General features: G+C 38.9%; 1 protein-coding gene across 2 annotated transcripts in view; it reads right to left on the bottom strand.

The window, feature by feature from the left end:
• The window catches only part of Btla (B and T lymphocyte associated), a 28,190-nt gene extending 13,358 nt beyond the window's left edge, over positions 1-14,832 (bottom strand). For both annotated transcript variants that reach the window (XM_021185414.2, XM_021185415.2), the window contains exons 1-2: positions 14,551-14,832; positions 346-666 (exon numbers count right to left, since the gene is read on the bottom strand). In XM_021185414.2, the coding sequence (XP_021041073.1) occupies positions 346-666; positions 14,551-14,668 (439 nt within the window). In that variant the 5' untranslated portion in view covers positions 14,669-14,832. The remainder of the gene's footprint in view (positions 1-345; positions 667-14,550) is intronic.
• Positions 14,833-17,875: the final 3,043 nt, after the last annotated feature.

The following is a 17,875-nucleotide window of genomic DNA, read 5'->3' as shown; positions in this document are numbered from 1 at the left end:
TTAATCCAAGCACTCAGGAGGCAGCGGTAGACAGATCTCTGTGAATTCAAGGCTAGCCTGGTCTACAAAGTGAGTTCCAGGACAGACAGGGTTACACAAGTAAACCTTTCTCCCAAGAGACTAGTGACTTCCATTATTTTTCCTCTACTGTTCTTGGCTTCACAGTTTTCTCCCCTATTTTATGTGCTTGTGACTGTTCTGATCTGGGGGGGGATGTGGTGGACTGTGGGTGTGACACAAGTGTTCCAACTTCTAACTGAAGCACCTAAAAGTCTGAATTATCTCTTTCACAGAAAAATATGATAAAAATAAAAAGCTATAGATGGTCTGGGGTAGATCACTTACCTGTCACATAGATGGTTACTGAATGGCTATTAATAACTTGAGAATTGAAGTTTGTAGAACAGCTATACGACCCGTTATCACTGAGATGTATTGGTTTAAAATGGAGAACAAAAACCGGAACTGATTGATTTTCTTCCCAATTAGTGTATAGCTGAGGGCTAACCTCAAGGGGTACACAGATTGTTCCATTGTGCTTACACCAAGTCACATTAGGTCTATGAACACAGTATTTCACAGGACATTCAATTTTAAATAACTCTCCTGTCCAGGCAGAGTGTTTGGAATTCCTCGTAATAGTAAGTTGCACTGCACACTCTTCATCTAAAACAAAAACAAAACTGGAATCAGTGTTCACTCTTAGAAGGACCATAGATATCATTGCAATAATTTTCACTAAAGTTTTTCTCATGTTTAATTCTATAATTTGCTTCAATTTTCTTAACTATACTTTACCTTCAGTATTCCAGTGTGGTACACAACTGTCACATAATAAATGCTTGCCTTAAAAAATAATTTTACTGGGTGATGGTGGCGAATGCCTTTAATTCAAGATCTCTGGAAGCAGAGGCAGGCAGATCTCTGAGTTCAAGGCCAGCCTGATCTACAGAGTGAGTTCTAGGACAGCCAGGGATACAAAGAGAAGCACTGCCTCAAACAAACAAACAAACAAACAAACAAACAATTTAATGCTTTCCCACAATATATTATCATAAATCCTATTTTACAGATGATGTTGAAATGCTAAAGAAAATACCCATGATTATATGCTATTAATTAAGAAAATTGAGACTTTAAAGTCTTAATGAGGTCGTTGCTGTATAACTTACTAGCGCTGTATTGTTTGTATTACTTCTTAGCTAGTAATCACATTTTCTAATACCAGCACTCCTACAGTCCACTAAGTGAAATCAGGATTATTTCAACAATACTTGATATTAGTAATTTTCTTCCTGTGTTTTTCTTTTCTTTTCTTTCTTTCTTTCTTTCTTTCTTTCTTTCTTTCTTTCTTTCTTTCTTTCTTTCTTTCTTCCTTCCTTCCTTCCTTCCTTCCTTCCTNTCTTTCTTTCTTTCTTTCTTTCTTTCTTTCTTTCTTTCTTTCTTCCTTCCTTCCTTCCTTCCTTCCTTCCTTCCTTCCTTCCTTCCTTCCTTCCTTTTTTTCTTTCTTTCCTTTCCTTTTCTTTTTTTAGCTTTGTTTTATTTGGAATTGATTGTTTAATTTTCTTTCTTTATTCTTCTCTCCTATATCCTGACCACATTTTCCCCTCCCTCCACTCCTTCTCCCGCCCCTCCCTCACCCCCAGATTCACTCCTCCTCCCTCTCCCTTCAGAAAGGAGCAGGCCATATGCATAGCAAGATACAATAAGACTAAGAACAAACCCTTATATCAAGGCTGAATGAGGCAACTCCTTAGGACAAAACGGGCCCCAAGGACAGGCAAAAGGGTCAGAGACATCCTCACTTCCAGTGTTAGTAGCCCAACAAAAATCCCCGAGCTAAACAATTATAATATATATGCAAAGGACCTAGCACAGACCCATGCAGGCCTGGTGATTTCCTCTTCATTCTCTGTGAGCCCTGTTTAGTTGATTCTGTAGGTCATTGTTCTCCTGGTGTCCTTGACCCCTCTGGTTCCTATAATCCTTCCTCTCCTTCTTCTAAGGAGATCACTAAGCTCTGCCAAATGTTGAACTGTGGGTCTTTGCATCTGCTCTTATCAGCTGCTGGAGGAAACCTCTCCCATGACAATTGGGCTAGGCACTGATCAGAATAGCAGAATATCATTAAGAATCATTTACTGATTTGTGTTGATTTGTTTTGTTTTGTTTGGGGAGGGGGTAGCTCATTATTCTACTCTATATCTCTGGGTTATTTATCCTCCAGTTCCTCACCATGCAGGATGGGCTCCCTCTCATGGTATGGTTAACTCACCCCTCAAGTTAGACTAATATCAGAACTCCTTTAAGTTCTGATATTGGCCTAGTACATCTTGCATACAGGTTGATTATAGGTCGAAGGTTTTGTGGGTGGATTGTGTCCCAGTCTCACCACTGGAAGCTTTGCCTGGCAATCTACAGCAAGTCTATAGCCAACATCAAATTAAAGGAAGAGAAAGGTAAAACATTCCACTAAAATCAGGAACAAGACAAGACTGCTCCACTGTCTCCATATCTATTCAATCTAGTACTTGAAGTTTTGGCAAGAACAATAAGACAACTGAAGGAGATCAAGGGAATACAAATTGGAAAGGACGAAGTGAATGTATCATTACTGGGGCTGGAGAGATGGCTTAGTGGTTAAGAGCACTGGCTGCTCTTCCGAAGGCCCAGAGTTCAAATCCCAGTAACCACACGGTGGCTCACAACCATCTGTAATGAGATGGGATGCCCTCTTCCGGTTACTACAGTGTACTTACATATAATAAATAAATAAATCTTAAAAAGAAAGTATTATTTTCAGATGATTTGGTAGTATATATAATAAGCATTCTCTTGGTGATGGCCTTAATACTGTCTTGCAATATTCTCTATGAATCTGTCTGAGGATAACTATCCTCAGGATATAATTAGGATAACTTTCACAAGGTAGGACATGCTTTGATGACAGCCCATGTTTGTATACTTTACAGAGCAGAAAGAGAAACAGCACCTGACCTCTTTAGAAATCTCTGCATCCCAGACAGATATTTTGGAAATAAACCTCCTTTTGTTTAGGTGAAGCAAGCTTTTCTCCTGGAAATGTGAATCCCAATGACTTATAAACCTTGAGTTGGTAACTGCCGACAGTTTATAAAAACAGCTGCACAAGCCAGGAGTAGTTGTTCATATGTCTAATACTAGTACTTCAGAGGCTGGAGCAGATGAATTATTGCTCATTTTAAGACAGCCTGAATCACATGGCAATTTTCAGGCCAACCTGTGCTATATAGCAAGACACTGTCTTAAAAAAAAATCCAAAACAAACAAAAATCAAATACAAACAAAAACCAACATATAACATTCAAAAGCAATTTAAATTCAAAAGCATTGAATAAGCTCTACTATCATTAGGTTACAAATTAATATTCTTATCATTAACTTATTCTCCTCTACCTTGTAATAGAACACATAAAGTAAACCTGAAGCCAACACACATGAAAAACAGGTTTTCTCCATGAACCCATGGAACTTCACTCAAGGTTTTAATCTTTGACTTTCTTTTTGACTTTTAATTACATTTTTGTTTACTTATCCCCATTAAAAAGAGGAGAAAGGAGTTCAAACTAGGGGAGGGAGTAGTCAATAATAATAATATTGACTATACTTTTCCCTACCCTAATCCTTCTCAGAAAAAAAAGTGTATGAAAAAAATTTTAAATAAAAAATAGCTTTATATCTTTAAAAAAAGAAAAAAGAAAAACAGGTTTTCTTTAAGCAGAAAAGATAGACAATATAAGATGCCAAATTTACCTCACTTTACACATAGCTCTTACAGTGTCATTATTATTTGATAATTAACCTATAATTATGTTATATGAACAACAAAAAGTATAAAACTTAAAATTATGTTTAATCATACCCCTTTCTTGAAACAAGTATGCAATTTGGTCTACAAAAGATTCTACCAGCATTGCTACTTCAAAAGAGAGACTGGCTTCAAAGGCTCAAGGTTTGGTTGCTCAGGATGCAGTCTCCTGTAAGAGTTCATTCTCACAACTGAAGGACTGCATTGTCCCTTTGGAGATCCACCCTTAAGAGGACTGGGGGGAAAGGCATGCTCATAACAACGTTAGAAGCCACTGGGCATCAGTCACATCATATAACTTGTATATCTAAGGCATCTAGAAATTACTGGATTGGATTCCCTCAGCTGGAGACACACAAGAAGCAACACAAGTGAAGATCCCTTTTTATTAAGTATGTCATGGCACTTTCATCCTTTTCCTTTTATATTAAACATAAGGCTAAGCACAGGGTCTTAAGGTATTTCACGTTCTTTCTTCCACCTTTGTGATTTTTTTCTTGTTTTTTGTTGTTGTTGTTGTTGTTCGGTTGTTTTTTGTTGTGGCCATCCTGGAATTCACTATATAGACCAGACTGACTTCAAACTCACAGAGATCCACTTGCCTCTGCTGCTAGGTGCTGGGATTAAAGGCATGTGCCACTACACCCTGCCTTTTCCTGGTATTGAACTATTCTTTACATGCCAACAAACTTATTCTGCCTCCTCACTAACTTCCATCCTTCAGTACTTTTTCGGAAGAGATTTATGGAATTATGGGCTATAATGATGCCTAAATGAAGTTACAGTCAAAGCTCCATTAAAAATGAAGAATGCTCGAGGCCTTACTTTAAATACTTCTTAACACTTAATAAATCCTCACTGTAACTTTTGCCCAGATCTCATCAACTCTTGCATAGAATAACTGAAATTTGATTGAATTTTCAGGAGTCATGTGGAGACTAGGAGCCTGCAGAGAACCTATAGCATCTCTGATTACTGACTTATTTCAAACTATATTGGATTCTCAGACAACGTCAGTTTAAGACTTCATAGTTGAGTTGCCTCAGATTTTCTAGAATAAACATGAAAGCAAGTTAAAAGGTAAGTTATGAGGATGAGGTTTTCAAAAACTTGAAGAGAAAGGGCAAGGCTGCTGACCAAAAGGAAGCACCTAACAATACAATCCCTGCTGTGGTCAGATTTATGGCAAAAGGCAAGGAAGCCAAGGGTGGAAAGGCCAAGTGAAACCCTGTCTCCAAAGTCAGTTCCTCTCTCAGGTTAAGAGAGCTCAGCCAGCTCAGATCCTTTTTCATTTTCATGAGTACATTTGAACAATGAGGTGGCTGTGGACAAATAGCCATCGTCCTTAGTGAGCTTACTGCTCAATTCATGAAACAAATATGTCATGAGAAGTACTTTTTCTAAGTCATTCTATGATGTAGTACTCTGTTCCCTTCAAATGTATCTGAGCTTGAAAACAAGGTACAATGGAGTCTCATAGACTCATTGTTAGAGGCTCTAGGGATTGAGAATGAGGTCTGCCTCTGTGGAATTTGCCTTCATATGGAAAAGAAACATGCTCAAGGGTGGGAGAATCCCACTGGCCCTGGGTACAAAGCAGTTGGCATGGGCTGCTGGGGGATGATGCTTTGCTGGAAGGCGGGGCTGCCCTTTGGTGAATGAACCACCCTTGACCATCAGAGCAGAGACAGGGGAGATACTGGAGGCTGAGGAAGTGGAAAGGCAAGGGGCTTTCTGTTAGATCAAAAGCCTCACAGCTGTTCAGGGAACAGAGGCACAGCAGGGCTGCAATTTTCTGGAAGTGACAGAGCTCCTTGGTTATTTCAGAATGAATAGGAGAAGCGCAACTGGGGGACACTGAAACTTTTTCTAGCCACGGAGGAAAAAATGTGAAGTTCAACTTGGGCAGACATACAAAAGGCATGAAATTGGTGAAAAATGGGAACATTTACTTAACATAGCCATTTCCAATGACAGCGCAGTGTGTCTACTTGGGACATTTAATCTGATTGATCCTCCGTTTCTCTGTCCATATTCTGATGGATTGCCTTCCCACTCAGGCAGAGAACTGCTACCTCATGCTAATAGCACAGTTGAACATACTGTTCGTGTGAGTGTTCTGTGACTACACACTCGAGAGGAGCTCATGAATTACATGCAGGGAAGAGGTAGTGACCAGCCCTGACTACGTCACTGACCAGGAACGGGATGATGGAAACATGGTGGCTTCTATTCTTTTCCACAGGATAAGGGTGACTGACCATCACATCAGCTGGCACAGAATTTTTTCTTGAGTGTCAAAATGCACAGAAGAGGAATGATTTTTACCATATTAGAAATCAAGATCAACCCCCTTCTGTGTACAAATAAGGTGCTTTTTTTTTTTATTATTACCTTCAAAGCCGATAACTGGCATTAGTGGGTCAAGAATAATCCCCCAAGTCAGATGTCACAGTTCTGATTTTCTATCTGGCAAGCACATTGACAAGGAATACATGACTATTCCTTTGTATCTGCCTCAAAATATGCCAGTCAACTGTGTGACACTCAAGACGCATTCAGCTACACTTGACTGCAGTGTTTCTTTCAAGCAAATATTTTCTGAAGAGGGCATAATCACAACTGTTTTTACCTCTGACTTATCTGCCAACTCCTCCTCACTCTATCTTTGGTATTACTGTTCCTGCTGCTTTTCTCAAACATTTATATCTGATAGAGAATTTTAAATGTTAAAAAATAAAGACATGTACATTAAGACAAAAAAAATTAGCTGCCACCCTTAGGATATCATATGCCAATACACCTCTTTGTGAGCCTCTAGAAATAGAGAAGTCTCTTTAAAGGGCTCCCAAAAGTTATTTCTGTGTTCTATTCTACATGAACTGTATACAGAGATTCATAACCAGGTAGCGTAGCAAATGTGAAGTCTGGGCTGCATTATTTTGAACAACTGCTATCTCCATATGAAAAATACACTTTCAGAAATCACAATAGAAAACAAACAATAAAATGATCAGAAATGTTAAAATAAAGTCAAGAAACAAAACCATTATAGGAATATGTATTATCACAGACAATGTGGGAACACTGGCCAAAATCAAACTCAAGTGATTCTGAGCACAAGAAGTTGAATTCACATGTGCTCAGGGCCAGCTCTCCTGTCTGGGCAGGTCTATGAGTTAACTTTCATGTAAAGTAAAATTTCTGTGGAAGATAAATATTACAAACATATTAATTTATAAATTACATACATATTATTGAACCTCAGTAATAACATATTAATTAGTTAGAACTTAAACCAAAAAATATTCTTGTGGAGAATGCTTTAACATGGACGTTGTTCATCACTTCTAATACATTGTGATAGGTGACAGTAGATAGTATGGATACTGTACCTTCTTACTGTCCATACTCTAAAGGTGTGGACATCCCATTGCCTATGATTATGTAAGAATGTGATGGTTTCTAACAGAATTTTACAATTAACCTTATACATGACATAATCTCCTATCTTTCAGATCCTCAAGAAGGGGAAACACCTCTGGTTGAGTTGCTCAAGAAAGATGTCATGAAAGAGCAATCTGAGCCCAAGCCCACTCCTAGAGAATCTAGTCCTCTTGGCCTTACAGTTAATACCATGGGCACTCCTTAAAAATACCTTATGTTATTCTGTGATAGCTCCAACTACATTGCCTTGATTACAGTTATTATTGTAAAGCAAATCCCAACTGAAAGTCACTAACCTCCCATTGAAAAATTCTTACAAATAGAAATTTCAAAAATGGTTTCGTTGAGCGAAATCAATGAAAAAAATGAATAAAGATTAATTTGATTTACAATGCTAGAGATGAACATAGAAATGTAAACTATTTTAGAAAAATAAAATTATTATCAATGACGCATTAATACTTTTATTATCTAGCCAGAATCAATCCCTTTAGCTCCTATCAGGAGATATTGTGATACATAAACAACAAAGAAAAGCTTCAGAAACATGCTAGAGAAGCTAGAAATGTAGAAAAATCTTCATAGCCAGGAGAGAGGAGTTGGTCTCTAGATAACATTCAATAATATAGTCTGTTTACCTTCAAGGGTAAGGATAGTGAAGGGCAGAGATGACACTCACCGAGGAAGGAAAAGAGCTGCATCTTCTCTAGAAAAATGGCATGTAGAAGTCCTTTGAGTTAGTGGCCTACACCCATCCCAGACTAGTCTATGAACAGCCTTGTAATTGCACATGAACAATCCCAGGATATCAGGGAAGACACTTGAGAAAATTATAGGCACTATGTCAGAAAATCGAGTCATCATCTATCACTTTTTTAATCATATGCTAACCGTCACAGTAACAAAATTAGAAAGACAGTAACTTTAGAGGGTACTGGGGCATCTGCACTCCTTTCAAAAACCACTCATTTAATGTTGTGCCATTTTGGTAAAATGTATTACTTTACAGTAAATGAGCCCATTCTATAAGTTCGATATTCCCAGAAATTCTAGGAATACCTAGAGAAGTGTGTGTGTGTGTGTGTGTGTGTGTGTGTGTGTGTNTGTGTGTGTGTGTGTGTGTGTGTGTGTGTGTGTGTGTAAATCAGAACTGCAATGGTGAAAGACTCACTGTTGAAAGAAACCTTGTGTTTTGGTGTACAGGCTAAAGAAATCAATGAAAGCTGAGTCTGCTCTCAGATGAACCTGGACAGAAGTAACTCCAGGTGAAACACATGGTATGAACTCATAACAACACAACTTAAAATACAGCAGAGACCACGAAACAAGAAAATTGGAAGGATTTTCATAATCATTTATTATTTTCTACTTAAAGCATATACATCTCTATAGTCATATATGAAACATTTGAATTTGCTCTCAGATGGTGTTTTTTTTTTTTTTTTTTTTTCCAACATGGTTTCTTCTAGGTCTAGAATTTCTTATAGTTACTATGACATTTTGGAAAAGAATTTAAAGACTACCTCTTAAATTTAGTTGTATATGATTATCAGAGACATTAAGCTAGACATCTCTTATTTTTACCAATGATTTTGAAACTTTGGGGGTTTAAAATACCATGATATTTTCTCTCCTAGAGATATTTAAAGTGGAACAAGCAGAGATCTTGAGAAGTCACCCAGAGAACAATTTAAGCCATGTTTGGCAGATGCCTTAGTCAGGGTTTCTATTCCTGCACAAAACATCATGACCAAGAAGCTAGTTGGGGAAGAAAGGGTTTATTCCACTTACACTTCCACATTACTGTTCATCACCAAAGAGAGTCAAGACAGGAACTCACACAGGGTAGGAACCTGGAGGCAGGAACTGATACAGAGGCCATGGAGGGATGTTTCTTACTGGTTTGCTTCCCCTGGCTTGCTAAGCTTGCTTTCTTATAGAACCCAGGACTACCAGCCTAGGGATGGCATCACCCACAATGGGCCCTCCTGCCCTTGATCACTAATTGAGAAAATGCCTGACAGCTGGATCTCATAGAGGCATTTCCTCAAGGGAGGGTCCTTTCTCTGTGATAACTCCAGCTTCTGTCAAGTTGACACACAAAACCAGGCAGTATAGCAGATAATTCCAGAACCTCATCTAACTTACTCATAACTAGTTACCCCCCCTCCAAATCTCTCTTATCAAAGTGCCATACACACCTCTCAGGTTTAGCACAAAAGCAGGCAAATGGAGAGATGACTAGTAATTCTGAAGTTCTTACTATGTGGTAAGCCCTTTGGGGCATCATAGTTACAAGTGATCTTTGAATTATTGTAAAATCACATCCTGATAAACTTATCATAATTTTTAAAAATTACTTTAAGTCAAATTGCATTTGGCAAACCTAGCCTATCAAGCACCATATATTAATCTATCCTGCCTTAAACTTATTCAAAACAAATTAGCCTACAGTAAGTCAAAATAAACCAATATAAAGCCTATTTTATAATTAAGTGTGTTACCTCATGGAATTTTAGAATATAGTTAACCAAAAAAAAAATGCTTGCGACATGGTATACTATCATGTTTATCTTAGCGATTGCACAGTTGAGTAGGGCTACACAGAATTGCAAAAGACTGTCCATAGCATATACTGTTAGCCTGGAAGATATCAAAATTTTGAAGTGTATCTTCTACTGAATTCCTATCACTTTTGCACCATTGTAAAATTTGACAATTTACAAGTTGACTGATCCTAATTAGGAAATCATACATATATTATTTCAATATATCATACAATGATTTTATAAGGTAGTTACCAGCACTGTCTTTTTATTTAAGTTGAGTACACTGAATCTGAGAACAAATAAGCCACCAGCCGTAGGTCACCATGTATTGGGAGAAAGATTTGGAACTAGAATCTGAACCCAGGTCCACTGCTTACTCCAAGGCGCAGGCTGTGATTCAAAGGCTTATTGTGAATGAGAATATGTAGAAAAAGTTCTTATCACTACACTCAGATTATACTTAGAAATCCAGGTATTGCAATTTTCATAATAATATAGATTTATAAAACTGACACATAAGTAATTGTCAAAAGCTATAAAGCCAGTGAATGCCAGGGACAAAATAGAAATTCAAACGTCTTCCCCAAGTACCTCTGTTCTGAAAAATTAATCCTAATTACTTTCATGGAATTAACAGTGGTGTGTAATAAATGGGATCTGTGATAGGCAAACAATTAATAGAGATGGAAAAGGGACATGCTGTAATTCCTTTATATAAATAAAAATGTTATAGAATTACACTGACCAACAAGGCTTGATTGACATAGCCAAAACTACAAACTAAAAGGCTTTGTCTTTGGCTGTTTTAATGTTGGCTCTTGATACTTCATTATGCGTCTACAAGGTGACAGGTGTCTCTTTATGTTTCTACCCTATTGTTCATTGCCTTTGCAACCCAGGTCAAAGGCTTCACATTCATCCCACCTCATGGAATTCCTCGTCCATTGTATGTGTCAAGGGGTGAGGTTCTGGCTGTTAGTTTGGTAGTTAATATATAAATGTCTCCAGTGAATAACAGAAGGGTTTGAACAGTTTAGTGAATCCAAGGAATGATGATTCATACTGATAAGCTATAGAATACTTCTGGTCAGGGGAACACTGGCTACCTGTTACAAGTGGGTTTTGACTTCCATAGATGGCAGGACCTCTCTACCTTGATCACAAAGCTTTCAGGAAGGGAAGCCAGCCTTAACAGCTGTTGACAGTAGAACTGGTGAGCTGCTCTCACATTCTATCAGAAACCAGCATGAGTTTTTCTAAGTGTCAAAAGGTGTTTCCTTGTGATGTTCAGTAAGAGTATGTTAAGTCAGAAAGGTGCAGGGCATAGGATGAACAACAATATGAACTAACCAGTACCCCCAGAGCTACCTGGGACTAAACCATCAACCAAAGAGTACACATGGTGGGACTCATGGCTCTAGCTGCATATGTAGCAGAGGATGGCCTAGACGGTCATCAATGGGAGGAGAGGCCCTTGGTCCTGTGAAGGCTCTATGCCTCAGTGTAGGGGAATGCCAGGGCTAAGAAGCAGCGTCAGGAGTGGGTGGGTTGGTGAGCAGGGGGAGGAGGGAGGGGATAGGGTATTTTCGGAGGGGAAACTAGGAAAGGGGATAACATTTGAAATGTAAATAAAGAAAATATCTAATAAGGAAAAAAGAAAGAAAAAAGAAAAAGAGAAAGAAAGGTGCAGGGAAGTCCACTTTCACTTCCAATTGATTTTCTCACATCCCCAATACAGTCTGCTACAGAGATGGCAGACTTCACTGAGCTTCACTGGATCTCAAGCCCCAGATATGGTTGACTCTACCTCTGTGGTTAAAAATTCACCCATTGTTCCCCAGTGTTCACTTTCCTTTTCTAGTATTACAAATGAAAATGAAATGAGCCACTCCCATCCAGCTCAGAGTTGAACACCTCGGTTTCTCCTATTGATGACTTGGGAACTGTGGACTATTTGTGATGGATGTGAACTCCAGGTTGTTCATTAGATGAACATGGCAATTAGGGAAAAGAAAAAAAATGTTAACGAGACCTACCAGCTCAACTTGATTTTCATCTTTCAGGCATCCTGAGGAGCAGTGATTTCTACTCTACTTCAATCAGGAGAGAAATGATGTTCTTGAAACTAGGGGAGTTTTTCTCTGTATTTTCCCACCCTTGAGAAACACAAAAGCCCACCTCCTGAGAATTTCATATTACTATAACGGTGGGAAATAAGTTGAAAATAGAGTGTTGTAAAGAATTCCATAGTTTCTGAAAGTCTTAGGACTTCTTCAGACTATAAAGGCTATTTATGTCATTAGTATAATTTTAAGGAATGTATTCACTATCGGTTTTGTCCAGAAGAATACATTTTTACAAAAGATTACTTTTTTCATTCTTCTTTTGAAGGGAGGGGACAGCGGGGTGCTGAGGATAGTCTAAGCCCTCATGTATGTTAAGTAAGTGCTCTTTCACTGAACCACCCTTCCAAAACTCACCAAATGTTCCTTTCTCGACCTATATTATTTTAAAATATATTTTATTACATTTATTTAATGTGTATATGCACATGTGTATGTGTGCATGTGCACCGGAGTGTGTGTGTGTGTGTATGTGTGTGTGTGTGTGTGTCTGGGGGGGATTCACATGTACAGGGATTAGAGAGAATATTAATAACTTTCAAGATTCAAGGTTAGGCTTTCTCCCTCTACCATGTGGGTCCTAGGGATTGAACACAAGTTATCAGATTTGGCAGTAAGCACCTCTGCCCACTGAGCCATCCTATCAACACCCAGTCTATGTTAGTAATTTAATACGAGCAACATTGTAATCCACCATAAAAACTGCTGAATAAGGCACCTGGCCTGTGCTTATCTAAATCTTTCCATTTCATTTTCTCTATGTATTGATTTATTATGTTTGGGGATAAAAATTTCCAACAAAATATTAATTATTTGAAGCAAGTATTAGTGAGACATTAATACCAAAGCATGAAGTCAGAGCTAGACATAAGTAAAATGTTCTAGTCAAAACACAGTGACTACAGCTAATTATTTTTAAATTAAGATCTGGTAAATTTAAAATGATAAGTATGTAAGGTCATAGGCAAGTTAGTTCAATTGATTTAAACATTCTACAATGTATGCCTGCATTATAATCTTACTTCATAAATATCTATAGCATTTGGCGATTTTTAAAACTAGATCTACTTAAGGTATTAATGTTAAACCTAAGTTCTCATTTAATTGGATTTTATCAAAGGTACTAAAGGAAAAAAAACTATTGGCAAAGGTCACCATTAACATCCATTATCAAGCTTTAATTGCATCCGCTTACCATAGCTAGGCACTATAGGTATAAGAAAAGGCCAACTGCTAGGTATAATTATATATTTTTTAATGAAGAAAGGAAAACTAAGAAAGGAGAAGAAACTTAACTGAGTTCATAATGTAAGCAGCAGAGGGAGTAAATACTCCCACCTGATAACCAAGTTTCTGTGCGGAATAAATACCAGATTATAACATACTGGGTAGAAGAATGTAATTCGAATTACAACCCCAATTGTGCTGTGAAATTAAAAATATTTCCTTTGTTTCACAGAGTCCAGTCTACAAGAGATCCCTTAGAATGAAATAGAATTAATATTTGACTCCTCTTGTCTTTCAGAGGTGGGTAATAATAAACAAGGGCTTGAATGGCTGAGAAGAAGTTCTACTCTGCTCTTGGCTAGGTGGTCTCGTGACATCAGATCACTAAATCCTAAACTTCACAGTTCCAGATTTCAAGATGACATTCCACAGGACCTCAGTGGTTCTATTTTTCAATTCAACACGAATGTGCCCAGTTGCTACACGTGTGATGGTGGAAGATAATATCTTAAAAATGTCTTTGAGCCCAGAATCAACTGAGCAATAAGAAACTTCTGCTCATCATTCATAGGCCTTTCCCCTCTACAGTACCTGGTTCTTGTGCAGGTTCAAAGTACCAAGAGCCTTCAAGATAAAGAAGGGATTGCAAGTTTGGCCAGAAAGAGTTCCATAAATAACCCAAGGATCCCAAGCATTACAGACCTTGTCTTCATAAACTATGGAGAATTGTTTCCTATTTTCAGTTGGCAACCATTCATGAATCATCCTGTCCAGCCAAACTAAAGAAGCACTCATGATTTACTCTTCAGCTTCACATGGAGAAGCCTGCTGAGTACTCTCATAGCACAGCCCACAGTATTCTCATAGTACACCCCATAGAAAGAAGGAGGGAGCCTATTTAGATTGAACATTATTTGAGTGTAACCATGGCCACAGCTATAACCACAAGTATCCAAGAGCTTTCCCACCCCAGTACGCACTACAACATCCTGCTGACATCTCATACCAAGACACATAACATGTCTTTTCTGTTAGCACGGCAGCCACAGAGAGTTTTGTAATAGTGACAAATCTGTACGTACACATTTATAACATCTGCTCAAATCTCTTCATTTACCATCAGGACCTGGTTTTAGGAAACTTAGCTCAAGCTATGGATCGGTTTTTGCTCTGTAGGCAGGTTAGTAGCATGTCCTAACTTCACTCACATCCTGTAGCATTTTCAAGAAGCAAAAGGGACTCATCACTCTGAGCTATATATACCCTGGACATGAACATCCCTCTCCACAGAGCAAGCTCAACTATCACTGACAGGAACCCCGAGGAAGAAAAACAGCTTTCTTAATAGGTCCCTTACCATTCCTCTTAGTAGCTTTCTCACAAAGGATGCTCCAGAGGCCCAGATGGAGGATGAAGAATTCCCTAAATAACCGAGGAGTCCCAAGCATGGCAGGCATTGTCTTCATTCCCAGCATGTGTCAGGTAAAGGCAAACTTCCTCTTCCTCCCTAGAGATCTTCAGAGCTGGATCACGTTATTCACACTAGCAGCATCTTAGGCCAAAATAAATTAATTAATTAAAATCAAATCAGGAGACCTGCTGGGACAGGACAGTGTGAGTAGTCCGAAGGATTTGTGAGAGCAAGAGGCCCTGCTGTGGTTTTGTTTCTGATGCGACCTGCTGTTCTCTTTCAAGCCCTCTGATGTGCAAAGCAGCTGGCTCCTTGCTTCCGCTCTGCCACCATTCTTGCATAACCTTGAGGTTTTTCTCAAAGTGAACAATTAAACTTAAAAAAAAAAAGATCTAAATTGTTACAGCCTTTAGGTTTAGATTCTGATCAAATCAGGGTCAGGAAATTCTTACGAAAAGTACCTATGGTAAGCATATATTTCCCCTTTTTATAGTTTGTGATTATGATACTTCATCAGTGTAATGTATCTTACAACCCTCCCCCCCCCCCCGTGCTCCCATAATGGCACAGTAAGATGAGAATGTCCCTTGTCATGAGACCAATGAAGACTTATCTGACGTTATGGAGAAAATGACTGACAGGGTGCATTTCATCAACAGAAGAGGGAAGGGCCTCCTTCTTCAGTCTGTAGATGCCTATCAACGGAATACATGCTTGCCGTTAGTACTGGCTACATGAATATTAAAGTTCTAAGCAAAATGAGCACTTGAGTGCCAATTAAAGGAAACTTTCATTTTCCACATGCTTTATGTGGTTGTTGTCGAGATGAAGCAGTAAAGTAAGAAATGGAAAAAGTTCAAAATTGGATAGCTCAGGGTTGCTGAGGGGCTGTGGGCATGCAGCCCACCTTTAATCACTAGCCTATAACAACAGGAATTTGGTAATTCCAAACGAAGAGGTGGCACCTGTGCAGTTTAACTCATTGAATGAAATTGAGAAATCTTTCCCTCAGAGGCTAATGATACCCTTCCAAGGCCAAACTCCAGTTAGGGTAGCTATTGCATATTTGTCCAGATAAGCCACAGTGGCTGGAATACCAACAAGAGTGAACGCCGCTCCAGAATTTAAGGAACTCAGTCAATCAATGCTGATGCTCACCCACCCCTGGTACGCCAGATGATACAGGCAGTCTGCAGAGCTCCTAGAATCTGCACTGCTGACCAAAAAAGCACCCTGCTTATGGTTCATTTTATACAACTCATTCCCCTTCCCTGCTCAGAACGGGGTGCAAAACTCCTGTTGGCAGTTGAAACAAGGCTCAATGTACGTCTAAAATAGCCTAAGAGGTTTCGAAGAAAAGCCTTGAATCACCACCCATCCTAAAGCTCGAGATATCATCCAAACCACAATAAACTCTGTCAACTCCAGACCATCATAGTCCTCTAGTGGTTCTTGTTCTCTCTCTCTCCTCCTCCTCCTCCCCCTTCTCTTCCTCCTCCTCTTCTCCCTTTTCCTCTTCCTCTTCTCCCTCCCCTCCTCCTCCTCTTCTTCCTTTTTCTTTCAGGGTGTGTGGGTGTATGTAAATGTTTATGTAGGTGTATGAACATGCTGTGTGCTTTCTGCTGGATGTGTGCAGGGGCCAGACATCTTTCTCAATGATTCTGCCCCTTACTTTTTTTTTTTAAGACAGGGTCTCTCACTGAACCAGGAGCTCATCCATTTGGCTAAAGTAACTGGCAATGAGCTCCAGGAGTCACCTGTCATTCACCCCAAGGTACGACCATAACTGGCCTTTTATGTAGCTGCAGTGGATCTGAGCACAGGTCCTCAGGCTTGCTCAGAAGGAGCTTTACTGACAGAGCCACCCATCTACTCAGCCTCATGATTTTCTTTTCATACAAAGGAATTCATACTAAATAGATAACATTTGGAGCAATCTTATAAGACATCTCACAAATTTGAAGTAATGTCCATTCTGGTATTTTATCAGTGTGTGTGGCTATTTATCCCTGCACAGTTGCAAGTGCCATTGGCCAAGACTTTGACTCAGAATCTCATTCCTGTCTTTATTCTAGGGAAGAAATGAAAGAAGCCAGATTCAAAAATGCATTGCTCAGTGATAAGTCTGCCTTGCTTTGTGTTTATAACTTATCCAGTAGCTAGGTTTTTTTTTTTTTTTAAATCTTGAATCATCCCATTATAATCATGTACTGTTTAATCTGAAACTTGTAATTTCCATGTCAATGCACAAATTTAATGAGTTTACTGCATTCCTAGAAATGCTTTCTTTGTATGCTAGGAACAGTTTTAAAAAACACAAGTCCATTGCCAGTTTCATATTGAATGAAAAAAAGTAAAATTGAATTTGGAAAAATGCAAATTTATCTTCCCAAAAATCCAAGAGCTACTTGCATAGCAAATTATTTCCCTCACTTGCTGAGTCTGTTACTTTCAGGAATCATAAAGCAGCTTTATTTTCTGTAATATTTTCTCCAGGTGACCAGAAAAGCAGCAATCACAAACTTAAGTACAACAATGTTAGACAGAGGCAAACACTCCTTAGTCTTAATTTTTTTAACCCCTTATTGTACCAAATAATATTCCATAGCTTCTCCCAGAAGTACCTGTCCACATCTAAACCCACGGCCGTGCTAATGCATGTATGTGCTTTCCTTGCCAATGTTAGCAGTAGTGCCTATCAAGCCAGTCAGAATACAAGTTAGAAAATGACGATGAGCCCTACAGCCTGCCCTTAGCCTACTGAATTCAGATCCCACAGAGATATGGCCAGAGAGCCCTATTTTGAAAAACATACAAACACAGTTGTGATTCATTGGATTAAAAGGATCACTGGAAACTGACTGATTGGTAGAAGTGGGGAACTTTTGAGATGTGGCATCACATATATGATACTCACTAGTTGTTATGTTTTTGTTTTGTTTTCGTTTAGGTCTTAAAACCCAATGTAGACCTAGCGATGGCCCCCATACATTGCTCTCTACAGATGTTTACACTTAGCCTTGGGGGAGGCGGATAGCATAAGCCTCATAGGTTAACTCCTTCAGCATGTTCTGCACTGAGAACCACCTTATCCTGGCCTCACTATTCCTGATATGCTGCATGCAACAATGGGCCACGAAAAGTGTGCAAAGCATTTGTTGTTTGCACCCAGCATGGGATGCTGCTGGGAAGTTCTTCATCTAGAATCAAGATGGGCCAAGGGTGTCAGGCTGCAGCACACTCTCATTTCTCCTGTCCCCAGTCTTGCTTC

Source organism: Mus caroli, chromosome 16 (assembly GCF_900094665.2).
Source record: "Mus caroli chromosome 16, CAROLI_EIJ_v1.1, whole genome shotgun sequence".
Taxonomy (NCBI): Eukaryota; Metazoa; Chordata; class Mammalia; order Rodentia; family Muridae; genus Mus; species Mus caroli.
The sequence above is the reverse complement of the archived record's forward strand: the minus strand, read 5'-3'. Positions and strand labels throughout refer to the sequence as shown.